At 46.5% G+C, this 26,615-nt stretch overlaps 2 protein-coding genes across 2 annotated transcripts in view; one reads left to right on the forward strand and one right to left on the reverse strand.

Annotated features, from left to right (window-relative positions):
* CDC5L (cell division cycle 5 like) overlaps nt 1-26,615 on the reverse strand; it is a 168,030-nt gene that overhangs the window by 137,617 nt on the left and 3,798 nt on the right. The window lies entirely within an intron of this gene.
* On the forward strand, nt 1,428-25,715 carry AARS2 (alanyl-tRNA synthetase 2, mitochondrial). Its single transcript, XM_069065846.1, has 22 exons — nt 1,428-2,473; nt 6,753-6,944; nt 7,534-7,679; nt 8,245-8,412; nt 10,489-10,633; nt 11,681-11,826; nt 11,948-12,056; nt 13,372-13,410; nt 13,557-13,668; nt 14,354-14,481; nt 14,933-15,083; nt 15,648-15,820; nt 16,317-16,430; nt 16,647-16,787; nt 18,181-18,318; nt 18,424-18,533; nt 18,706-18,814; nt 19,024-19,146; nt 19,410-19,520; nt 20,060-20,143; nt 20,404-20,514; nt 21,139-25,715. The coding sequence occupies exons 1-22, from the start codon at nt 2,222-2,224 to the stop codon at nt 21,301-21,303; spliced, it is 2,967 nt and encodes a 988-aa protein (XP_068921947.1). The 5' UTR covers nt 1,428-2,221; the 3' UTR covers nt 21,304-25,715.

The raw sequence follows: 26,615 nt of genomic DNA on the forward strand, positions 1-26,615 counted from the left end.
AAAGCAGCAGCAACAGAGACAGTCCTGTAGAAGGGTGGCTAGGTGATATGGTGGATAGAGTGCTAGGGTCTGTCTCTAAAAGCCAAGGTGGGGCCACAATTTTCCTTTACTTATTAGACACAAGACAAGAGCAATGCATGGCTTTCTGAATTAAAGCTTAAAGAGCCTTCACTAGAGGGGTGGCTAGGTGGCACAGTGAATACAGCAACGGCCCTGGAGTCAAGAGGACCTGAGTTCAAATCTGGCCTCAGACGCTTAACACTTACTAGCCACGTGACCTTGGGCAAGTCACTTAACCCCAATTGCCCAGCCTCCCCCTCTCTAAAAAGCAAAAAAAAAAAAAAGATAAAAAATAAAAGAACCAGTTCTGGGTTCAGTTCCCACAACCTCTGTAAGCCTGAACAAGTCCTTGGTTTCTTCAGCTGTAATATGAGGGGAGCTGGGTTAAGCAATCTCTAAGGTCCCTTCCAGCTTGAAATCCTATTAAATAGATGCTATTACCCCAATTTTCATATGGAGAAACAGTCTCAGAGAGTTTCAGCAATCTGTTCATCTAGGAAGTAAAGGGAGAGAAGGGCAGCTAGTATCACAAACTTTGGTTGTTCCCTCCCCCCTTCCAAGTTCAAAAAGGAAAGGCCTATGGAGAGACATCTCTCTTACCTATTAGGGGACTGCCAGGCTGTGCTGACCTGGATCCTCTCTAATTGGTGGGTAAATTAAAAGGCCCTGAGAGGATAGAGGCCAAATGTGATTAGGCAATTAATAAAGGCAGGAAATGATGCTGAGTTAAAAAAAAGTCTGGACTGACTCTGGTCCTCCTGCCAGCTGGGCTGCCACTGAGACTCTTCAAATGTGGGACTTTCTTCACAACATAGTGAGGCCTGATGCCTGTGTCCCTCCCCCCCACCTTCCCTCATTCTGTGTCTTGTCCCCCCAGACCCCAAGAATAACAGTTATCATTAAGTAACATACAACTATGTCAGAGATCAGCAAACTAGGGCTCTGGGCCAAATCCAGCCTGCCATTGCTTTTTATATGGTTCTCAAGCTAAGAATGATGTTTACATTTTTAATATGAGCCTTATTTAAAAATGTAAAAATCATTCTTCGTTCATAAGCTGTACGAAACAGGCAGTGGGCCAGATGTGGTCTGCAGGCTGTAGGCTGCCAACCCCAGAACTATACAACCCCTCACAATTTACAAAGTATTTTCCCCTGGGACTAACAAATAGGTTTTATCTCTGTGGCTCCGGGTCCCACATCCCCCAGAGCTTAGCACAGGGTTCTGCAAGATACCAGACACTTAACAGTTTTTGAGGGGGGGCGGCTAGGTGGCTCAGTGAATAGAGCACAGTCTTGGAGTCAGGAGGACCTGAGTTCAAATCCGGCTCAGATACCTGACACACTTACTAATTGTGTGACCCTCAGCAAGTCACTTACCCTCAATTGCTTTGCCTCTCCCCCCTCCAAAAAAAAAAAATATGGGTTTTGAAATGAACTGCATTCAAATTTCTACAATGATTTAACATTACAAAGTGCTTGCCTCAAAATTATACTGCTGATAGACAATGCAAATATTATTGTGCCCATTTTACACAAAGAGAAACCGAGGCTCAGCGATATAAAGGACTCAACAAGGCTCGTTTCCACTGCAGCCAGTTTGCATCAAAGGAAAAGCCTGGGATTTGGAATTAGGGAATCCTGAGTTCGAATCCTATCTTTGTCTTGAACTCAGGTCTTCCTGACTCCAGATTTGGTTTTCTATTGGCTGTACCATCAAGCAAAAATAAAAACGTTACTATTTATTGGGGTTTCACTATGTTTATTGAGAAAAATCTTGGTTTTGTCCTGTGTGACCTTGGACAATTCACTTAACTCTAACCTCTCTGAGCCTCAGTTTCCTCATGTGTAAAATGAGGGGATTGGACCCCTAAAGTCTTTTCCAGCTCTATATTTCTCATGTATATCTATACATACACACACACACACACACATATATATATATATATATAAAACAAGAATAAATCCTGGTGGGGAATGATATGTCTTAAGTTCTCAGGTCCCCTACCAATGCTTTCTAAAAGGTTCCAGGTATTAGGTCGCTAAGGTCCTGAGGTTCCCAGCAGGAGCCGCTGCAGAAAAATGTCCCTGCTCACTTGCCATAATCTCCTTCTCGCAGTAAATTTGACCTCTGACCCTAGACGCCACTACCAGAAAAAAAGATGGCGGCGGCATTAGCTACGACCGGGTGTCTGCGGCAGGCCCTCCGAGGGGCGCCGGGGTGGAAAAGCCCCTGCTCCCGGACCTGCTCCCGTCAACTCTCCTCAAGCCCTCCCCAGCCTTCGGGTTCGGCCGTGCGAACTGCCTTTCTTCACTTCTTCCGGGACCGTCACGGCCACCAGCTAGTGCCTTCTTCTTCCGTACGGCCTCGAAGCGACCCCAGCCTACTCTTCGTCAATGCTGGAATGAACCAGGTGGGGGCGGGGCTTAGGAGAGGAACTAGAGGAAGATGAGTGGATGGAAGCCGAGGGGGTGGGGCCTGCCTTGGGCGAGGAATGGGACAATGAAGAAGAGCCCAGTAGGAGGAGGGGCCTGGGGAGATCGGGGGCGGGGCCTAGCCGCTGTGGGGTAAGGTTTTGAGGAGTAGGTTTGTAGTGCATGCTCTAGTCTAGGTCCTGGAAACTCCGAGTTTTGCCCTAAGAAGTTGTGTGGGTAGTTTCCTAGGGCTAACATGACCCACGTGGAGGACACAGAAATGGGGAGACACCTGGGGATGTCCAGTTTCCTTTCAGTAGGGAAGAAGTGGTGTTGGGAATGGAGTTGTGTTGTGGTCAGGAAGACAGGAGGTCAGATCCAGCTAGCCTGCAATCTCTGTCCTTATCTGTAAAATAGGGATAACAGCACCTAACTCACAGGATTATGGTGAATTTCAAATGAGTTAACGTGCAAAAGTACTTTTCAGTAGATTTTAAAGTGATATATAAATGATAGCTGCTGCTGCTACTACTACTACTGTAATAATAATATTACTACAGCTAGGTGACACAGTGAATGGAGCACCAGCCCTGGAGTCAGGAGGACCTGAGTTCAAAACCGGCCTCAGACACGTAGCACTTACTAGCAGTGTGACCTTAGGCAAGTCTCTTAACCCGAATTGCCCTGCCTTCCCCCCTCCAAGAAGCAAAAGAAAAAAAAAACTGGAGAAGGAAATGGCAAACCGCTCTAGTATCTTTGCCAAAAGGGGTCACAGAGTTGGACATAATTGAAAAATGACTGAACAACAAATATTACTACTGCTACTATTCTTGGAAGTAGCTGGTGGCACAGTAGATTTATTGTTTAAAAAAAAGTTAAATAAACACCTTTAGCTGTATTAAGGGTCTCATCTTAGAACCAAACCTGCACTGAATTTACATTTTCCTCTACAGTCCTGTTCCTGGGTCTTCTAGTCACAGAATCATTCAGTTTTTATTAGGTACCTGCTGTGTGATAGGCATTGTGATAGACCCTGGAGATACAAATACAATGGAGAGAATTCCTTCCCCTCAAACAGTTTATATTCTGTGCAGATTTAAATTTCCAATCTTTTCTGAGCTTCAGTCCTGCATCTCTAATTAATTACAGAACATTTAAAGCTGATGTCCTAGAGATATCTAAAACTCAACTTGTCTAAAGCAGAACTCATTTTCTTTCCTCTTAAGCTCTCCCCTCTTCCACACATCTATCAAAGATAACACCATCCTTCCAGTTTCCAAGGTTTGTCATTTTGACATTATTCTTGACTTCTCACTCTTTCTCACAATTTATATCCAGTCAGTGGCCAAATCTCCACATCTCTCCTGATCACTTCCCTCTACTTACAGACCTTCGTCACCTCTCACCTGGATTACTGCAATGGTTTCCTAATTGGAGACCAATTAGGTTTTTGCAGTAATCCAGGTGAAACTGCCTTGCCTCAAGCCTCTCCCCACTTCAGTCCTTCCTATATCCTGCTGTCAAAGTGATTTTCCTTAAGTACAGCTTTGACCATGTCTCTATCCTACAAAGTCAACTCTAGTGGTTCCCTTTTTAGCTTTTAAAACCCTTCACAACCTGACCCTCAGCCATCTTTCCAGCTTTATCGTATATTACTCCCCTTTCCACGCTCTTTAAGCCAAACTGGACTTCTCTCTATTCCTCACACATGGTACTCCATCTTTACCCTAGAATGCACTCCCTCCTCACCATCACCTCAAAGAAGCCCTCTCTTTCTTTGAGACATAGCTCAAGCACCGACTGACTTCTCCATTATATAGAATGTATACATAATTTAAGTTTCTTGTGAGTAAGGATTACTTCATTCCTTAAAAGGATTCTTTCATTCATTTGCATCGTCAGTACCTGGCACAGTACGTAACAGACTGTAGGTACTCAACAAATGCATGTTGATGGATTAATTGATTCTATAGTTTATTAGAATGTTAAAACCTTAGAGATCAGATGATTAGTCATCCTCATTTTAGAGACCACACCCAGCTCTCAGATTGCCCAGTATCTTTCCTCCACCCAATAAGAATCTGTGTCTTAACTATACTTGGCCAGTAGTGTGGAAGCATGACATAATGGAATACATGCTGGGCTCTGATCAGAGTCTAACTTTGAGTCCTGACTCAGCCAGTTAGCTGATATATATCCATCTTCGGGCAAGTCATTTAATCTGTCTGGGGCATTAGTGTCCTGAGTGGAAACATGGGTATAGTACTTGCATTGTCTATCTCCTCAGGTTTGTTGTGAGGATCAGAAAAGATTATGTGTTTATTTAGAAATAAAGGGTGATACCATAAATAAATTAGGAGAGCAAGGAATAGTTTACTTGTCGTATCTATGGAGAAGGGAAGAATTTATGACCAAACAAGAGATAAAGAACTTGAAGTTCAAAATGAAGTGCAAAATGGATAATTTTGATCACATTAAATTAAAAAGTTTTAGTACAAACAAAGCCAATGCAACCAAGATTAGAAGGAAATCAGAAAATTGGGAAACAATTTTTATAGCCATTGTCTTTAATAAAGGTCTCATTTCTAAAATATATAGAGAACTGAGTCAAATTTGTAAGACTACAAACCATTCCCCAATTGATAAGGGGTCAGAGGATAGGAACAGGCAGTTTTCAGGTGAAGAAATTAAAGCTATTTAAAGTCATAGAAAAAATGTTCTAAATCACTATTGATTGGAAAAACACAAAGTAAAACAACTCTGAGGTACCACCTTCCACCCATCAGATTGGCTAACATGACAAAAAAGGAAAATGATAAATGTTGGAAAAGATGTGGGAAAATTGGAACATTAATGCATTGTTGGAGTTGTGGACTGATCCAACCATTCTGGAAAGTAATTTGAAATATGCCCAAAGGACTATAAAACTGTGCATACTCTTTGATCTAGCAATTCCACTTATGGGGCTGTATCCAAAAGTGATCATAAAAAGGGAAGAGGACCCACATATACAAAATTTTTGATAGCAGCTCTTTTTGTGGTGGCAAAGAATTGAAAATTGAGATGCCCATCAATTGGGGAATGGCTGAACAAGTTGTGACATTATTATATAGGTAATGGAATACCTGTAGCAGCAAGCACCCCAGCATCCCCAGGGTGGCTTCCAACACAGGTTCTTAGATCTGCTTTTCTAAAGGAAAGCAACTCAAAATGGGTTAACAAGCTTACTTTAATCAAATAAATAAATAAATATCATTTACCTAGTTCAGGGGGAAAAAGGTCAGCACCTCGAACTTCAGAGTATACAGACAGAAGTTACAAGACAGAAACATATCAAGCAGACAGGCTTCCAAACTGTCCAGCTATTACATCCAAATACCAAATCACAGTTACCAGAAAGGGAAGCACCAACATCTGGGTTTTCAAAGCTGGGGGGCTCTCAACGGCTGCCCAGAGTTTCATCTGGTCAAATCACACAACACTTCTCAAAGTGAGACCCAAAGCAAAGCCTCACATCAAGGTTTTATATAGCCCTCTCCTGGCTCAGAGAACGTAACAACCCTCTTGACCCACTGGCCAATCACAAAGTATCTCCTGAAAAACAAGCCTCCCACCACAAGCTCCTGGTGCACTTAACCTAGGGGCAGGGAAGATCTTTAAATTTGCATTTCCATGACAATATCACTGTTTTATTAGAAAGAGCAAGCAGATTTCAGAAAAACACTTGAAAAGACTTACATGAACTGATACCGAGTGAAGTGAGCAGAACCAGGAGAACATTGTATACAGTAAACAGCAACACTGTACAGCGATCTACTTTGTTAGACTTAGCATTTTTCAGCAATACAACCATCTAAGACAATTCCAAAAGACTAATGATGGAAAATACCATCCACATCCAGAGAAAGAACTATGTAGTCTAAATGCAAATTGAAGCATACTGTTTTCACTTTTTTTGTTTTTTGCTTTTTCTTTCTCATGGTTTTTCCCTTTTGTTCTGATTCTTCTTTCACAACATGACTAATGTGGAAAAATATGTTTAATATGATTGTACATGTATAGCCTGTATCAGATTACTTGCCATCTTGGGGAGGGGGAAGGTGAGAGAGGGAGAAAAAAATTTGGAACTCAAAAAGTGAATGTTGAAAACTTTCTTTACATGTAATTGGAAAAAATAAAATACTATTTAGTGGGGGGAGGAAAAGTAAAGATTATGTGTGTAATCATAAAGTGTGAGTTATTAATTGTGGATTCCCCTTCCATGTACTCTGATCTCAGTTCAAACCAATCTTCTTGGGCACAGTGGACCCTCGAAGTGAATTGGCACAGTTCCGGCGAGTAGCCAACAGCCAGAAGTGTGTCCGTACAGGAGGGCGGCATAATGACTTAGAGGATGTGGGCCGAGACCTCTCCCACCACACTTTCTTTGAGATGCTCGGCAACTGGGCATTTGGAGGTGAATACTTTAAGGTGAGTCAGTGAAAGATATTGCAGTCAGGAAAGAATCAAGATGTAGCAGAGAAAGGTGTCATTAGACAGTGGATCCCTATTCCTTCCTCTGTCCTTCATGCTACCCTTGTATAGACCCCCGAATCAGGAACAGGGGAAAACACAAGATGAGTTTGTGTTGTATATATTTGAATAAATATCTTACCTCCCTCCTGGATTATAAGTTTCATGAAGGTTGGCACAGTACTCAGTACATAGGAGATGTGACCTATTGAACAAAGAGTACAGGCTCCAAGTGCTATATGACTTCAGAGAGGTAAGGTGCTGTCTGAGGGCTAAGATGCCCAAGAAAAATCTCATAGAGGAAGTGGGACTTCAGCTGGGTTCTGAAGAAAGCCTAAGACTTATGGAAGCCAAAGCAGGAGGGAAGACATCTCAGAAAGAAAGGATACCTTAAGGCAAAATTTAGAAACAAGAATATATATGGTGAGTTCAAGAAGTCAAGAAATATAATTTCAACTGAATGTATCACAAAGAGAGAGCTGAGTTATATAGTGGGATTACAAAAGGACAATGGTATCCCTGCTTAATTCTCTCATTTCTTACCTAGGAAGAGGCCTGCAGCATGGCCTGGGAGCTGCTGACCCATGTCTATGGGATTCCCCAGGAGAGGCTGTGGGTTACCTACTTTGATGGTAACCCTCCTGAGGGACTGGCCCCAGACTACGAGAGCAGGGACATCTGGCTCAGCTTGGGGTAAGCATGGTATTGAAGGGTTCTAAAAATATGAAGCTGAGCCTTTGGAAAGCTGCCAATTGCAATCTGTATTTTTGGTTCTCTGGGGAAAAAAGGGAAAGAGGAGGAGTGAAGATCTCCAGTACTCAACCACAGCCAAAATTAAGAATAAGCAAGATAGGCATTTTTGTAGGACATAACACACATTGGGAAGGTATTAGAAATGAAGGACATTTTAAAATATTACTCTGTGTAAATAGCCACATTTATAACACCAGAAAATTTTGCTCTCTGTGACACCCAGATGTTTATATTGTGGAGAGTCAGGTTGCATGTGTTACAGTGAAGCCTCCAAAGGATAATAACACTGGAGGGACAATTTTCAAAATTGACCTAAGGTCCACAAATGCCTTGCCCCAGATCTTCTTAGATGATCCCAGAAGACCCAGAGTTGAAGCTGGCAGGCCACAGTTCAAGCTCTTTATTAGATTAAAAAAGCATGATGGAGAAGGGGTCTTCTAGTTTTTCCTGTAGATTGTTTAACACTACCAACACTTACTGTCTTTTTTCCCCCCACTTAACCTAGGGTACCTTCTGCCCACGTTCTTCCCTTTGGGCCACTGGAGAATTTCTGGGAGATGGGGGAGACAGGACCCTGTGGACCCTGTACTGAAATCCACTATGACCTGTCAGGAGGAGTGGGGCCCCCCCAACTGGTAGAACTCTGGAATCTGGTCTTCATGCAGTACAACAGGTAACAACAACATAGTATCATGGAAATAGGGCTGACCTGAGCATCAAGAAACCTGAGTTCTGGTCCTATTGATTAGCTCTATGAATATGGGCAAGACACTAGACTGGATCAGGGTTTCCCAAGTTTTGAACATGAAATAGATTGATGGATGCCATGATTGTTATTCTGGGAGCCCAGGGGTCTAAAAGGTCCTACCAATGGCAGGTTGAAGAGGAGAATTAGACAAATTTTAGTGGAAATAAAGCCCAGTTTCATACCAAAACATTGCCATATGGAATAAGTATCTTCTCTTTTTCTTTTTTAAAAAAGTTTGGTGTATAATTCATTATAGACACATACAGATCGCTCCCACTTCAGGAGGGATCTCTTCTAACAAACTATAATGATTAAATAAAAGTAATGATACAGCAATCTCACCTGAAGATGCATGCAACAGTTTATATCTGTAAATACTCTTCCTCTGTCTCTCTCTAATTTTTTTTAAATTAATTTTTCTGCCTCTGATGCCACTCCCCCAACCTAGGGGTTGGAAGGAAGGAAAACATTTCTTGAAACAAATATACTCAGTGAAACAAAACAAATTTCCTCACTGGCTGTATACCAAAACATCTGTAAGTGTCATTCCACACCCTAAATCCTAAATCTCCATAAAGAGAGCTGTCACATCATCAATCTTCCAGAATCCTGAACACTCATTGTATTGATCATAGTTCTCAGGGCAAGTTCTCAGACTTGTTTGTTTTAACAATGTTGTTGTCATTCTTCATCAATTTGTAAAAGTCCTTGAAAATGTTCATTTTTGTAATATTGATATTATGGTACAAATTGTTCTTCTGAGTTTGGTTTAATATTAGGAAAACTATAAACTTAAAATTAACCCTATCAATGATAAAATCAACAAAAAATTATATGATTATATCAATAGATGCAGAAAAGTTTTCTTTTTAACAAATATAGAAATAAATGGACTTTTCCTTAAAATGATAAATAGCCTAAATCTAAAACCAAAAGCTACTGTTATTTGTCGCAGCGATAAACTAGAATCCTTTCCAGTAAATTCAGGGGCCAAACAAAGATATCTACTGTCACCACTTCTATTTGACATAGTACTAGAAAAACTAGCTATAGCAATAAAACAAGAAAAAGAAATTGGGGAAATAAGCATAAGTAAAGAAGAAGTATACCCTTTTTGCAAATGAAATGATTATGTACTCAAAGAATGCTAAAAAATCAACTAAAAGATTAATTGAAACAATAATTTCATAAAACTTGCAGAATATTAAATAAATCCACAAAAATCATCAGTATGTATAATACCAATAAAATCTAATAGAGAGGAGCAGCTAGGTGGTGCAGTAAATAGAGCACTGGCCCTAGAGTCAGGAGGATCTGAGTTCAAATTCTGCCTCAGACACTTAACACACACACACACACAAAAACCTAGCCACGCAACCTTGGGCAAGTCAGTTAACCCCAACTGCCCTACAAAAAGAAAAAAGAAAAAAAAATCTAATAGAGAAATTCCATTTTAAATTACTACATATTATATGTAATATATAAATTATAAAATACTTGGAAGCCTACCTTTCAAGTATTTTCAATGCATGTAACTTTATGCTTAATATTCTGAAAAGAAGATCTCTGCAGCATTGTCGTTTTCTCACCACGCCCTCATTCATAGCTTATGTTAAGTAGTTTTGAAATCATTAATTACATGATCTCTAAGATTCTGTCTGGCTCTGAAGTTACATGAGTCTAAGGGAGAAGGGTATGTGGAAACAGGCTGGCCCTGAGGTACACCTGCCTAGGAAAGGGATTCTGAATTCTCACAGGAGGAGCAGAACTGGAACAAGGAGGTGACCGCTTCCATTGGTGGTTGGTCATGGTTGGTGACCATGAGCACTGGTACAGAGCACTGGAGGGAGGGTTGTTCAGGTACCTTGCACTGTTGCCATCACTCTGTCCCTTTCTGTAGTAATTCTACTTCATCCTTTGAACTCTGAAATGGAGTCATCACTCTGAGGTGATAAGGTGACAAGGCTCATAAGCCCTTGGTAACTAACGTGCTCTCATCAGGGAGGCAGATGGACACCTGCAGCCCCTGCCCCAGCGGCATGTGGACACTGGCATGGGCCTGGAAAGGCTGGTGGCTGTGTTGCAGAACAAACATTCTACCTATGACACGGACCTCTTTACCCCACTGCTTACAGCTATACACCAGGTACCGTTCCCCATCTTCCCCTAAGAAGCCCCTCTGACCTGGCCTCCTGGGACCCAAGACCAAAGCTAGCTTTTCCCTACCAAACCCATTCTAGCCACATCCGTCTTCTGGAGGTAAGTAGTGGTGACCATCCCAAAGTCACAAAGCATGTCATGATAGAACTGGCAAGGATTTGGCATTTGTGATGCATTCCCTGCTCAGGGCTGTTAGTTTAACCTTTTATGAGCAAGTCTTATCCCCAAGGGTCAGATCCCAGTCCTGTGACTTCTTAGCCAAGTCTCATTTCTTCTCTGGACCTGTTTCCTCACCTATAAAATGAGGTATTTGGGCTGGATGGTCTCCATCTCATGTATGTGATGGAGGGAAGAGCACTGGGATCACAAGTCAGAAAGCCCGGGTTTGAATCTCAGCTTGGCTCCATGCTACCTAGACAAGCCATTTACCTTCTCTCAGCTTCAGTTTCTACTTCTATAAAATGAGCAGGCTAGATGAGTTGATCTCTCAAATTCTTTCCAGTCCTAAAGCCTATCAGATTCTGTGACTGCTATCTAAACAGTAAGCTCCCTGACGACAGGAAATGTCTCATACTTAGAAGCTGGAGCTAGAAAGGACCTCAGAAGCCACTGAGGCCAACCCCCTCCCATTTTACAGATGAGGAAACTGAGGCTCAAAGATTTACCCAAGGTCACCCAGGTAATGAAAATCAGAGGTAGGATATGAACTGTGACTTCTTTGGTCAATACCAAGGCACTTGGTAAATGTTTATTGATTGATTAAGACCTTGATTTTCCACCTCCTAGCCCAGACTATGCAATGGGATCAACTGTAGGTATGGCAACATGTATAGAGTTCAGGAAACGTCATGCTTCTTTCCATCCTCCCCCTTATTCTACCTACCTATTCACCCCCACCCCTCAACATACACATTCATTCACAGTCAGATTTTAAATGTGCCTAAGGTTTAAGGTTTGCTCTTACCTGGGGAGAAAAGGTCAAGGGTATGGCCTCTGACAGGCTAATCCAATGTGTCTCTTCTACCACCCCCAGGGCTGCAGGGCACCCCCATACCAGGGCCGCATTGGGGTGGCAGATGAGGGACGCACAGATATGGCATATCGTGTGGTGGCAGACCACATCCGCACCCTGAGTGTCTGTATGGCTGATGGTGTTTACCCCGGCATGTCTGGAGCCTCGTAAGTCTCGAAGGCCCACATGGGACTCTGGGGTCATGGGAAGGGTACATTCAGTGTACAAGGCTGCTGGGGGGCGGGGAGGGGCTGTTTCCGTTTCTGGATCCATGTCCTCTGCTTTCAGACTGGTTCTCCGCCAGATCCTTCGCCGAGCCGTGCGTTTCTCCTCAGAGGTGCTGCAGGCACCTCCAGGCTTCCTGAGCAGTCTGGTGCCCATCGTCGTGGAGATGCTGGTGCGAGCAGGGCCCCTGGGGAGAGGATCTGGGGAATGCCTGAATTGTGGGCATTCAGGGCCCTTCACCCCAGTATCTGAGGGTCAAGAAACTCGGGGGAAATCCTCACCCTTGTTAGGAAAGCTCTCATCTCATAACTCATAGTGATAGTAGCAATAACAATAATGATAGCTAGCATTTTACAAATTTTACCTCATTTTATTCTTACAAGAACCCTGGGAGATAAAAGCTTTCATTATCCCCATTTTACAGTTGAGGAAATTGAGGCAGATTGAAATTAAATGACTTGCCCAGAGTCACACAGCTATTAAGTGTCTGAAGCAGAATTTGAACTCGGGTCTTCCTGACTCCGGGCCCAGTGCTCTAGCCACTGTGCCACCTGGCCTCCTGGGAGGCAGTGGATGATCACTTCTTGAGTAGGCTGTGGAGGGGCTTCTTGTTTGGACGTGGGTTAGGCTAGCTTATCTCTAGGGTCATTGCTGACTCTCTAATTCTGTGGTTTGGGGGTGGAGCAGAAAATAGTGGGACCGTAGAGAGGCAGCTTTGCTATGAAAAGAAGAGCACAGAGCTGGTGGTCAGCCTGCATTCTAGTCCTGTCTCTGCTGCGATTTGGCTGTGTGACCTTGGGCAAGTCACCTCTAGGGTCCTCAGTTCCTTTTCTTTGAAATGGAATTGGTAGACTAAATGGTTTCTAAGGTCTCTCCAGCCCTAACATTCTATATTACATAAATTCTGAAGGGTGGGAGAGAAGCTAGATCAGATTGGGGGGCATGGAAGGACTTCTTTCTTCAAGCCCATCCTCCCCACCTCACCCCCATCACAATCACCTCTGGGAGTAGAACCTATATCTTATCTTTGGCCATGATCATAACACTCTGGTCTCACCTATGGGTATTGGCCCCTGAAGAATCCCAGTATCCTTGCTGTCTCCTTGCCCTTCTCTGTCCTCATTCATGCCTGATCCACCATTTTTGTTAACGTCAAGCCTATCTCATTACCCAGAAAGGACTGGAAAATCAATCTGAGGGAGAGGGGTGGGGTGACTGAGTGTTCACCCCGATCCTGTTCTTAGTAATGCCTATGACCCACCATCTAAATTGCAAGCTCTTTGAGGGCAGCCACTGTGTTTTACACTGTGATCTTAAGATCAAAGAGCTGGAACCTTAGAGGCCATCTGAGGCCTCCCATTTTACAAATGATAAAACAGAAGCCCAAGGTCACACAGATAATAAGAATCAGTTGACAGAAGAAGGTGGCATGGAATGTCCCTGAACCCAGAGGGAGCTCAGTATGCCCTTCCTTCCTCCCCCTGCAGGGAGACGCCTACCCAGAGCTGCAGAAGAGCTCAGCCCAGGTAGGGGATTCTGGTGGAGTGGAAGGGCTGGGTTATGTGGGAGGGAGAGCTTGATCTAAAGAGCTATAGCACGAGGGTCCCAGATCCCTCATGTAAACTGACCGATCTCTCTTGCTTTGCTCTCGTTCCTCTCCCCACCTCCCAAGATTATCAGCTTGGTAACAGAGGAAGAAAGTGCCTTCCTGTCCTCCCTAGAGCGAGGTCGCCGTGTCATTGAACGAACCTTGCAGCAGCTGGGCCCCTCTGACCTATTCCCAGGTAAAAAGAGGTCTTGGGGAGTAGTGGCGGGTTAGGGGTAGGGAGCGGTTTCAGAAAGCACGGTCCTATTGCCATCCCTACCCTCTAGTTCATTTTCTTCTCCCCCTTCACTACTTGGAGCACCCAGTGCTCCAAACCGTTCTGTAGGAAGAACTCTGCTCTCCCTCCACCTCTCCCAGCCAAGATTGCTCTCCTGCACCATAAGCCTGCCTTCCACCCCCCACCCCTCTCCAACCCCCAGCTAACTCCCAGTGTGGTGCTATCCTACTTCAGCTTTATGTTCTTAACCAACATCTGGAGTGGCAGAGCCCTCAGAGTACCCTAAATACGGTTTCTGTTTATGTCTTCCATCCTAGGCTCTTTGCTTTGAAATGAAGTTGAGGGGGGGCGGCTAGGTGGTGCAGTGAATAGAGCACCGGCCCTGGAGTCAGGAAGACCTGGGTTGGGATCCGGCCTCAGACACTTAACATAAAAAATAGCCATGTGACCTTGGGCAAGTCACTTAACCCCAATGGCCCTCCAAAAAGAAATGAAGTTGAGGGATCACCATGCCAGGGCCTGGGAGTCAAACATAGTCTGCTTTGTTAGAAGAGAGCTTCCTTCCCTCCTGTGATAACATTGGATACATTCCCTTCTCTTTTCTCATCTCCTGTCTCTGATGTTCTCTGCCCCTTTTTTCTTTAAGCTGAAATAGCTTGGTCATTGACTGGGAACCTGGGGCTGCCCCTGGATCTGGTAGGACTGATGCTGGAGGAGAAGAGTGTCCAGCTGGACTCAGCAGGTCTGCAGCAGCTGGCCCAGGAGGAGGCCCAGGTAACTGGACAGGCCAGGGCCAGGCACTTCTTACCACGTTCTCTTGGTCCACTGGGGAAGGAGGGTCCTTTTCACTTATTCTAAGTGCCGCTTGTGTGTAGGGCTGTGGCCAGCAGAAGGACAAAGAAGGAGACCTGGTCCCCACCCTCAAGGAGCTCTATTCTGGTAGACAGACCTTATCTATGTGCACTCTAGTCATAAGCCATAGAAATGAAAGTGAACACAGGATGCAGGGTCCATCAGTGCAGAATAGAGCACAGAGGGTGAAGGACAGGTTCATTTCTCCCTAAAGCCCTCCCATTGTAGAAGTGGAGGTGGGGGGTGAGGGGTGGCTTTGGTCCTAAGTACACTTTGGGACCTGTTGTATCCCAGGTCAAGGAGTCCCTCAACCATCCTATCACTGGAGGAGCACCCTCTGTCCCTTACTGTTCTCTTTGGCCTACCTTTCTAGCGTCTGAGCCAAGCCCAGCAGGCTAAGCCCACAGAGAAACTGGAATTGCACCTGGATGTCCACACCCTGGGCCACCTGCAAAAGCAAGGGGTTCCCCCAACAGATGACTCCTCCAAGTATAATTACTCATTGCTTCCTAATGGCTGTTATGGTGAGAGTCCATATGGGAAGAGGGGTGAGGGAGCTGAAGCTCAGAGGCACAGTTTCTTCCTTCACCTACTGCCCACTCACAATTGCCTTCAATGTGGGAGCTGTCCTGACAAAAGGTACCACCACCATCCTACTCAGTGTCCAAGGTGGGCCACCAGATGTCGCTGTGGACTCATTGCCCACCTCTGCCTGCCCAGCAGAATGGAAGGGATGGTGATCTCTTAGGGCCTAAAATGGAAAGGAACCTTAGAGATTATCCAGTCTGGGGGGTTCTTGCCTTTTTTGTATCTTGGGCCCCTCCGACAGTCTAATGAAACCCATGGCCCCCTTCTCAAAATAACGTTTTTAGAAGCATAAAATAAAATACATAGGATTACAAAAGAAACCAATTTTACTAAAGTACAGTTAGCAAAATATTTTTTTAAAAGTTCACAGACCCATATTCTGAAGTCCTGATCTAGTTCAGCCCCCTCATGAATCAGCAGACTCCCCACAAGCCCACTGTCCATCTGGGATTACTTCCCTTCTCCTAGCACTGACCCCGTTCTCCCTTTCCCACTTGCAGAATTTGCAGCCTGTGATGCAGAGATAATACAGTTGTATAGTTTGGATGGGGTGGCAGTAGACTCAGCTAGTGGGGGTCAACGTTGCGGCCTCCTCCTGGACAAGACCAGCTTCTATGCTGAGCAAGGGGGCCAGGCTTCTGACCGAGGCTACCTGATACGCAAAGGGCAACAAGTGAGTCAGACTCTGTTACCCCACTGATTCTCCCCCTCCCCACTTACACTCCCTCACCACACAACATGCTCTCACCTCTCCTCTCGGAGCTCCTATAACTTGGCTTTCCACCTCCCTTAAGATACTTATAATGTCCTGCTTGGTTCTATGATTATGTCCATTTTCTCCTTCCTACCAACTGTAGGTTCTTTGGGAACAGAAACTGTCTTATTCATCTTTGTGACCCCCCCCCCCAGTGCCTTGTCCTCACTAAATATTATTGAATGGATAGAGATCTTCTCCACAACCCAGCACCTGCTGATTATCCTTCTGCATATACCTTCGTGACTAGATAGATCCCTGTCTCTTTCCTCTCCCCCGAATCCCAGAGGGGGTCAGCCTGATAGTTTGGTGGGAGCTGCTCTGAAAGTAATAGACCTGTGAGGGTCAGAGATGGGGCCATGGAGAATACTGAAAGCAAAGGAGCAATACTCTTATCTTTCTTCCTTTTCTTGAGGATGTGCTGTTCCCAGTAATTGGGGCCCAGACTTATGGGGGTTTCATTCTGCATGAGGTAATAGCCCCTGAAACCTTGAAGGTGGGCGACCAGGTACAGCTGTATGTGGATGAGGTAAGGCCCTCCTCCTACCCCAGCCTATGACTCCACCCTACTTCTCAGGGCTTCTCAAAATGGACTAGGAGTAGAAGAGAGGGAGGATGTCCTAGACCCTTCCGATGCAAGCCATACCCCACCTGTATCCCTGCTCGCCCCCTTACCTTCACCCTCCCTTTCCACAGGACTGATAACCCAATGTTTCAGCTAAGTGTGAGAATTCTTATATTGTAGGAATGGCGTCTGGGCTGCATGAAGAAACACACAGCCACCCATTTGCTGAGCTGGGCACTGCGGCAGGAACTAGGCCCAGACACAGAGCAGTGTGGCTCCCACCTCAGCCCTGAGAAACTTCGCTTTGATGTGGCCACCCTAGTAAGCCAGAAAGGGGTTGGGGAGGCATGTGCAGGTCTGGGCAGGTGGGGGAGTACAAACGGCACAAACATTAAGTACAAGGAGGGCAGATCAGACAGGGGCAGGAGCAGATTGGAACACTTTGCAAGAGTGCAGCCCCAGGGGTGAGAGGACTGCCATCCAAGCATCAGTGAAAAGGACTGGGCATGTTTTACATGGAGGAGAAAGGAGTTAGGGAGGGGCATTATAACCATCTTTCAAAGGACTGGCAGAGGGAAGAGGGACCCAACCAATTCTCCTTGGGCTCAATATAAGAACAAACTTCCTGACAATGAGAGCTGTTTGAAAGAAAACTTGCAGGGGAAGCTAGATGGCTCAGTGAATAGAGCACCAGTCCTTAAGTCAGGAGCACCTAAGTTCAAGTCTGGCCTCAGACACTTACTGGCTATGTGACCCTGGGCAAGTCACTTAACTCCAGTTGCCTCAAAAAAAGAAAAGAAAACTTGCCGCCTCTGAATGTTGTGGGCTCCCCCTGGCTGGAGGTCTCCAAACAGAGGCTGGAAAGCCCCTTGTTGGGGATAGTCCAGAGGGCATTCCTTTTCAGGGCTGGTTGGACTAGATGACCTCTGGTGTCTTTTCTCCCACTCTAATTATGTGACTCAAGAAGAGTAGAGAGGGTTGGTGGTATGGCATGACGATGGAGGCAGTGTGGCATGTGAAAGGAAGAACACAGATCTGGTGCCTAGAAAGACCTGAGTTGTGTCCCCACCCTCTCAGCTACTGATTGGTTGTATAGGTTGTTTACCCCTTTAGACCTTTGTTTTCCCTCCTCTAAAATGAGACTGGTAGAATACATGGTTTCTAAGATCCTTCCCAGCTCTGACATTCTTTATCCCATGAGTTCTTCATGGGAGATGCACCAGATCTGTCTTTTCCATCTACATAATCTGCTTATTTCTGCCACTCCCGAGCACTTCCCTTTAAACTTCTCTCTGCCCACCTGTGTCCTTCCCCTCTTTCTGTGTCTTTCAGGAGTCCTTCTCTGGGTAACCCTAAGACATCTCAGCCTTTCCCTTTTCCCAGCATCCCGTCAGCACTCCTGTCCAGTGTATCACTAAGTGTATCACTTTGCAATTGTTGGCACATAATGTTATAGTTGTTGTCTAGGATGAGATTATGAGGAGAACCCCCTTACTTTGTAGAGTGCAAGCTTCCTGAGGGCAGAAATCTGGTCCTTTATTTCTTTAGATCCCTTTACAACAAAGAGTTCAGCTTTTAATTAACAGCTCTCTTACATGATTCACTGGTTTGGAGAATTATCCGATCTACCAGTCATAGAGCCACCTACCATATATGCTCATTTATGAAGAAATAAGTCCAGGGGAGTCACTTTTTCCTCCCCTTCTTTTTCCAGGTCCCATTGACTCCGAAGCAGCTTCAGGCAGTGGAGGAAGCTGTGCGAGAGGCTGTGAGGAGGGATGAGCCTGTGTATATGGCTGAGGTGGCCCTAGAGATGACCACCCAAGTTCCAGGCTTACGCTCCCTTGATGAGGTAAGAGGGAGAGGAAGAAAGGTAGGGACTTGGCAGAAGGTTCAGGAATGCTGCCTCCCTTTGAGGGGAGGGTCTATAATGTACCTCCTCTTCCCCCTGCTGCAGGTATACCCTGACCCTGTTCGGGTGGTGTCTGTGGGGGTACCTGTAGCCAGTGCCCTGGCCCCCACCTCCCAGGCTGCACTGCACACCTCGGTAGAACTGTGCTGTGGCACGTAAGTTACCCCTCTCTGCCCCATTGCCCCTTGTGCCTTAGACTCCTCTCAGTTTTGGTGTTCCCATTAACCCTTTCACTGCTGCTTCCTCACACTCCAGTGTGGGCTGTAGGTTCTGGATTCTTCTCTAGCATGCCCATCCCTCTACCATCCCCCTTTCCTTTGCCCCTAGGCACCTGCTGCGCACGGGGGCCATAGGGGACCTGACTATTGTGGGGGAACGACAGCTGTCCAAGGGCATCATCCGCTTGGTGGCTGTCACTGGGGAGCAGGCCCAGCAGGTCAGTGATCACACAGGAAGAAAGAGAGGAAGAGGGAAAAGCAGGTTGAACTGAGGGGAAAGTGAAGAGAGAGAAGGCATCCTCAACAGGGGGAGGCAGGCTGGAGAAAGTACAAATACACCTGGGATCTTTGGTCTAGGGGGGGCCATAGCCAGGTGAGAGGTATCCTTGGATTAATTGTGGCTAATAGACCTTTTTGCACCTTCCAGGCCCGTGACATTGGCCAGAATCTGGCTCAAGAGGTTGAAGCAGCTGCAGCCCGACTGAGCCAGGGGAACCAGGATGTCGGGGAGGCTCAGCGATTGTCAAAAGATGTGGGACGGCTCAGTGACGTGAGGACCACATTCTTCCCTCTTCTCTTCCCACTATATCGTACCCCTTTTCTTATAGCAGCCCAAACCCTTTGCAGGTCTCCCTGTCTCATACCAAGAAGGTTACCAGGTTGGCCAGCAGAGGGACCAGGCTGGGCATTCTCTGTTGGGAACCTCTGAGTGAGAAGGGGATGGAGTGGGTGCTTCGGGTCCAGGCCCTGTCTCTGCCCTGGAGCCCTTCGAGACTGAGAATATAGGTGTGATGTTGCCTTCTCTGACCACAGACAGTGGACACAGCTGTGATGCCCCAGTGGCAGCGTCAAGAGCTGCAGGCAGTCCTGAAAAAACTACAGCGCCGTGCCAACACCACTGTCCGAAAACTGGAGATAGGGCTGGTAAGGGGACCAGTCTGTGCCGGGCCCATGGGGGCCTAGCCCTGTCCCATGGCTTGGAATGTGTAGTGTGACAGTCACCTAGATAGATAGCATACCCACCAGAATCATCCCAGACTAGTCCAGAGTAGTCATACAGGGAGGGAGTTGGGGAAGTTAGAACTTGGTCATAAGGAAGATTAAGTCATCAGGGAAAACTTTCTGAAAAAACAAGTCTGGAAGGATGTGGCATCAGGGCAGAAGGAAGAGATCAGGGCTTAGGGCTCTCAAAAGGCAGTGCACATTTGGTGGGACTTCCAGTTTTGGCAGAACAGTGAGGGCTAGGCCTCTCAGAGTCCTGGAGCAGGCAGAGGGCAGAGGTGGAAGTACTGCTGCTTGGGCCAGGCTGGGGCACCCAGGCTGGGAATTGCTCCCTCACAGCTCAGGAAAAAGGAGTATGTGGGAAATTATGGAGTTTTAGGATCGCCCCTCTCCACCTGTCCCATACACTCAGATAGACACTTTCCTCTCTCTGTTCCCCCGCTCCCCTCTCTGTTCTCCAGGCCACAGCAAAAACGCAGGAGCTGCTAGAGAGACATCCTGTGGGGCCCTTCATTGTGGACACAGTCCCGGTTGAGTCCCTCTCGGTGGGTCATGGGGAGGAATGAGGACAGGGGTCTCCCAAGGAGAGAGGGAAAGTGGGTGGGCTTCAGCAAAAGAGGGAAGTAGCTGGGACAGGGAGACAAGTCATGGAAATAAAAAGTGTTCCAGTGGGAATCTTATTGAGAGACTGCTTTGTGCTTTAGAGGGGTCAAGAGGATACTAGTGGGAAAAGACCTGTAATTGGTGAAGGAAGCATGGGGCACTGAGTTCCAGTGGCTCTGGATGACTTTCCTTATCTCTCCAGCTGCTAGTGAAGGTGGTGAAACAGCTGTGTGAGCAAGTTCCTGGCACCTCTGTGTTACTGCTCAGTCCCCAGGCTCCAGGGAAGGTCCTGTGTGCCTGTCAGGTGGCTCAGGTGAGTGGATAGGGGAAAGGTATGCTGCCATCCTTTCTCCCACCTCCCTTCCCTTGGCTGAATGGTTAAAGTAAAAGACTACCCTGGGTCTTCTGGCACATGCTGACATCTCTTCATTCATTCTCTTGTCCAACAATAGTAGAAATGGGTAGGAGCTACAGGAAAGGGATTCACAGATAACCCAGGGTAGGGAATTTCTCCTGTTATTAAAAACAGTGCCTACCCAAGGGAAAGAGGGTATTCTTCAGTCACCTGTCCCAGTGTGGAACAAGTATTCCCATGTTCTCTTCTGCTTTATGATTTGAAGTTCTATGACTATGTAACTTAGCAGGGACAGGGCCTCTGGTCCCTAAAGCTTTGAGCCTTGCAAGCCAGCATAAATCACTCCCCAAAAGGGCTAAGTACAGCTTCCCTTGTCTTCCCTCCCCCATGTGCCTTCCCTGTCTCATCCCCAAGAGCTTCCTCCTTGGCTTCTACCATGATTTCCCTACCAAGACCAACTACAAATAAGGACTGCTACCAATAAATTCATGGCTGGAGCTCAGGTGTCCAAGACTCCCAGGGTGCTGTTTGCTAGTGGTGAGGGGCAGTAGGAAGGTCAGTTCCTGTCTGTTCTTTCCCTAGGGTGCAGTCCCCACCCTCACTGCTGAAACCTGGGCATCGGTGGTGTGTAGCCATATGGGAGGCAAGGCCTGGGGCTCCCGAGTCGTGGCACAGGGAGCAGGGAACGCTGGTGACATGGAGGCCGTGCTGGACATTGCCCGATCCTTTGCCCTCAACCAGCTCTAACCCAGGACTTTTGGAGTGAAGAGGAGATGTGCAGCTCAGTAGGGCTGGAGCCAGAGGCTTTAGTACCAAACGACTAAGAAACCAAGGATGGAGACAGAATCAGGAGCTTAAGAAAAGCCACAGCATAACTATCTCTTGGTCCTTCATCTGTGCCAACTTCTCCATTGTGGGGCAAGGCAGGAGAACTTGAACAGTGACCCTGGGAGGACACCCACCTCCCACCCCCCAGAACCCACAACCAAGGGAGGATGAATCTGCCCATCCTGATCCTCAGCCCTGGTTCACAGGAGCTCAGTGCTGATGCAATGGCTACCTAGTAAAAAGGGCTTTCTTAGGGGACAGACAGCTTTCCAAAGTTACTAGGAAGGAGAGCGTTCTTTCCTTTCCCCTCCCATCTCACACCACTCAGGGGGCTCAGTAGTACCTGCATCCATCACTTCACTTGTTCCTCAGGCCTGACTGGGGGAGGCATGGGACTTGGGACTGAGCCTGGGATCTGAGACTTCTGTCACCACTGACCCATCATCTCTGCAGATGGCATTAAACCTGAGCGAGCAACAGGGGTGAGCCCAAGCCCCTTGGTCTCCAGAACTAAAAACGTAAGGGTCTTGAGTCCCTGGTGCTCTGGAAGATCTCAGACCAGACAGAAGATTCAGCATTGCCTCTGCCCCAGGGCAAGCTGCTGAGTCCCTCCTCCAGAAACAACCTGGGAGCAGTCCTCACTGAGACATCTGAGGTCACCACAGGACACCCTGGTGAAATGATACCCTCTCTTCCTCCCTCAGTCTAGGCGTCTTTGGCTTCTGTCTTCTGGCAGCCTTTTCCAGACTCTACCAAAATGCTTAGGAAACTGGGTGTTCTCTGGTGCCTTAATGAGGGAGCTGGGAGCCAGCTACGGTGGCTCCCCCTGTAAGACCAGGGTCCCTGCAGCTGGATCTGGATTGATGGCTGAGTATCAAAATTTAAAAGGGCCACCTGCCTGCCAGTATCCAAAGATGTAATTTAAAGGTCTCTCTTTCTCAAGTGGAGCTTGGCCCCTCCATGGTGCATTCTACATGACAGCTGATTTCTCATTTTAATTAAGATGTTGCTGATTTATTGATTAATCACTGCTGTGAGCCCAATCGTCTCCAGAGTTCCCAGTGCCTGGCCCCTGTGTTGTTTACTCCTGCCCTGCCTGTGCCTCTGGGGTTCCTAGTTCTTCATCAGGGCCAGGCTCCTCCTCCCTCCCAGCCTCATTAAGGATATGAGCTCATTGGGGGAGGGGGGCTCTGAAAAAGAAGGAAAAGATGCTAGGATTTAGCCCTCTCTCCACTGTCCAGCCAGATAACCAACCTCATCGGCCACAGCCTTACCCCTTAGAAAATGGGATGGGACTGAGAAGCTGAGACCACAACCTCTTTTCATTCCTGCATCCTGGAGACTGAGGACTCTAGAGGGTCTGGGTGGGGCCAGGCTGAGAAGGAGGCTGGGGCTTGGGGTTTGCCACCTGCTTCCCTCTTGTGGGGAAAGGACTGCACAAAGGTGCCAGGGTTTATTGTTGACTGCTGAGGCTGGGAGGAGAGATATACACACCTCGTTCGTATACACCCTGCTTATAGAAATTGTTCCACAGCCCCCTGAGGTTGGCCAGTGGGGAGAAGAGCAGGGATTAGGGTTAGTAGGTGCAGTCTTCCATCTCATCTGCTAGGAAAAGGGATCCTAAGGGACCCTGGCAACACATTTTCCTGAACCTTAAATCTTATCCTGAAGGGCAGGGAGAAAAATCTCATCCATAGTCAGCCCCTCACACACAAAAGAATAAATTATCTACAGTCCCATAGGAAGCCTGTAAATGTGCTCAGAGAGGGACAGTATATATGTACACACTGCACATACATGTGTACACATCACACAGTACACCGAGACCGGACAGACTGCTCAAGCGTTCACACACCCGCACACTCTTGACAACAGCCCGCGTGCATAGCGACCAATGCAGAGAGCCTTCCGGTTGGGGGGAGGGGAGGCGTCTCCATGGAGATAGAGCCAGGCAGAGGGTCCCAACTAAACTGAAGGCGACCAAAGCAGCTGGTGAGACCTTGGGGATGGGAGGCCGATTGGTGTCCTTGTGCCCTGCTACCCTCCTCTCCCCCCTCCATTCCCTCCTCCTACCTACTCTTCTGTGACTCCTTGGATAAAAGAATCCTACTCTGCGGCCATCTGCACCTCTCTCTAGTCTCTTCCCTAGGATAGCCTTTCATGACTGGTACAGCTTCCCCAAACTGATCCCACTTCCCTCTTGGGGAGAAAAGGGGAGGAGGAAGGAAGGCCTGGTAGTCCCAGGAGCAGCCACTTGAGATCCCACCCCACAGCTGAAGAAAGATACCCAAGTTCCCTTGTCCCCAGGGAGTGGTTATTTACTTAACTGTCACGGGGAGGGCTGGGCTGCCAATGGCAGGAGGAAGGAGATGGAGGAAAGGACCTGGGGACATCATTAATACTCATGCATCTGTCCCGTTGCTGCTCTGCTTCTGCATCCCTTGGAACAGAGGCCCCTTTGGGAAACCTAGACTTTCTTTTCCCTGCTTCCCTCCCTGCAGTCTCTTTCCCTTGACTACAGAGTAGGCTACTGCATCCTTTTCTCCTCACAGGATGGGTGGACAGGCAACTGCAGTGACCTTTAGAAAGCTGACAAGAAAAGCCCAGTAGGAGTTATCAGTATTTGAGGCAGAGTGAGGAAGGTTAAACAACAAACACCTTCATTCATTCTGGGTCAGCCCTGGATTTGAGCCTGCTTAAGCCAAAGGCAGGTTTGAGTAAGAGCCATAAGCCTAGAGGACAGGGAAACCTGCATTCATGAGGTAATATGGTGGAAAGGGCCTGGGATGAGAGGCAGGAAACCTGAGTGTATCTCAGCTGTGTCCATTTCTAGCCTGTGACCTTGGCAAATCATTCAGCTTCCCAGCCTCTTGTCTCATCTTTGTGATGGGAATTATACGTGTACTACAGACACTGATGTGATGAAAGCACTTTGTAAATTCTGATGCATTGCTGTCACTTTTACGAGCAGTTTTGTTAGGTAGAGAGAGACCAAGCCCAAGTATTCTGGGGGGTGGGAAGGAGGAACAAAGACAGAAAATAACATGACAGTAGAAAAGGCACTGGATTTGGAGTTGAGATTCTTACTGGACCAGCTGTGTAACCATGGGAAATTCACTTCCCTTCTCTGCACCTCAGTTTCCTTATCTGTCAAATGGACTAGATGAAGATACCTTTCATTATTCCATATGTTCCTCATTCCTGCCAACCAGAGATCCCTTTCTACCCCTTGTCCTGTTAGTCTAAAAAACAAGAGCTAACGGTGCTAATCCATAGGCTGCACCCCACATGCCTTGACTGTCTTTTCATTCACTTCCATCACCACACAGCCCTCCCCACAAGTTTTGTTGATTATTTCATCAGATCCCAGCTCTACCTTGTTATACTGTCTGATGGGAATAGAGGCAACTAGTTGGTACAGTGAATAGAGTGGTGTGCCTGAACCCAGGAAGTCCCAAGTTCAAATCTGCCCTGACACTTGGTAGCCTACATGACCTTGGACTAATCACTTAGCTTCTGTTTGTCTCAGTTTCCTCAACTATAAAATAAGAGCATCTACCTCAAAGGGTTGGTGGATCAAACGAGGCAATAGTTGTAAAACACTTAGCATGGTGGCCAGTGCACAGTAGATACTACAGAAATGCTTATTCTATTCCCCTAGTATTAACCCAATTGCAGTCAACCCTAGAATCACCTAAATTTGCCCCTTCTCTTCCACTCCCATGATGACATCTTAGAAGAATTAAGCAAGGAAACAAGTTTAGAGGATGTATTAATTTTTAACATATTGAGATTGAGAAACAGGTGGAACATCCAAGTAGAGATGTTCAGCAGCACATTTAAAACGTAGGAATAGGACTTGGGAAAGAGGTCAGGGCTGGAGATATAAGTTGAGGAGTCATCTGCTCAGAGGTGAGCAGATGAGAGATGAGACAAGAGGAACCAAAGAAGGAGCAATTAATTGGAAAGGTACTGTGTTTCCCCGATAATAAGACCTATCCCGAAAATAAGCCCTCTCCTTACTGTGTAAGATTCCTCTAAAATAAGCCCTCCCCCGAAAATAAGCCCTATTGAGATTGCTACTGTAGTGAAGGTGATCCCCTGCGCTACACGCTACATTACGGTACCCTCTGTATGCACCGCCCCCCCCCCTGGTGAAACGCACGCCGCGCTCCGAGCTGCATCCAATCAGAGCTGCAGCAGTGAGCGCATCATCCTGTTCTTCCCCAGTGATTTGCTTATTGAATAAAGGTACATTTTTTTGTTCACATTTACCTGTTTATTAAAATTGCTGTCAATGTTCATTAAAATAAGACCTCCCCTGAAAATAAGCCCTCTGGTGTTTTTCTGTCCCAAAAAATTAATAAGACAGTGTCTTATTATCGGGGAAACATGGTAGGTCAGGAAAGATCATAGATTTAGAGCCTGAAGGGCCCTTAGAGACCAACAAATCCAACCTTTCATTTTATGGATGAAGAAACTAAAGATAGGTTAAGTGATTTTAACAGTGCTCACATAGCCAAGTCTTCCTGACTGTAAGTACAGTGTGCTAGGCATTACACAGCAGTGTCAGAGAAACCAAGGAAGGAATACTAAGGAAAAAGGCTGTTGGATCTCACAATGAGGAAGTTGTCAGTAGCCTCGAAGAATGCATTTTTAGTAGAATGTGATGGATTTCTAGGAGATAAAGTATTGAGTTGGTGTTGGGGGCAGCAGAGACATCAATGTTAGAAGGTAGAAAGATTTTGGGGAGATGTGTGAGTGTTTGTAGGCAGAGGGGAATGAACCACAGAAGAGAAAGAGAATAAAGATAGAGTTGATATACTAGGTAGTTGCCTGAATAAAGCTCCAGAAAAGTCAGGTAAATATGGAGGTCAAAGGCACTGAGCTAACCTTAGAAATGAAGAAATACTTCCTCCTCTGAGCCAGATAAAAAGTCAGGTAACAAATGGAAAGGGAGGGTGCTAAAGCCTGTTGATGTCTATTGTCCCAGTCAAGCAGGAAGTAAAGTTATCTTGGGGAAAGAGAAAGAAGGGAAGGAATATTTAGTGTTGAAGGTCTAGAATCTCTGTGGGGGTGGGGGGAGAGTACTAGAAAATCCACAAGAGGTTAATATTAGGATTGTCCAGGAACAATAGGTATGTAGTGGAAGCCAGTCCCACAAATGTAGACTGTGTTGCATCAACCTGGTTTTCTGTAGCCACTCCAGCCTAGAAAGAATAGGAAAGCAA

Source organism: Petaurus breviceps, unplaced genomic scaffold, assembly GCF_028583685.1.
Source record: "Petaurus breviceps papuanus isolate PSGF00001 unplaced genomic scaffold, PetGlider_PUasm1.0 90701, whole genome shotgun sequence".
Lineage (NCBI taxonomy): Eukaryota > Metazoa > Chordata > Mammalia > Diprotodontia > Petauridae > Petaurus > Petaurus breviceps.

Bases quoted from the DNA above. Each gene is read 5' to 3' on its own strand.
- AARS2 (XM_069065846.1), top strand. From the start codon at position 2,222: ATGGCGGCGGCATTAGCTACGACCGGGTGTCTGCGGCAGGCCCTCCGA. The intron at 14,482-14,932 runs GTAACTGGACAG...CTACCTTTCTAG, and splicing joins TGGCCCAGGAGGAGGCCCAG to CGTCTGAGCCAAGCCCAGCA. The intron at 15,084-15,647 runs GTGAGAGTCCAT...TCCCACTTGCAG, and splicing joins GCTTCCTAATGGCTGTTATG to AATTTGCAGCCTGTGATGCA.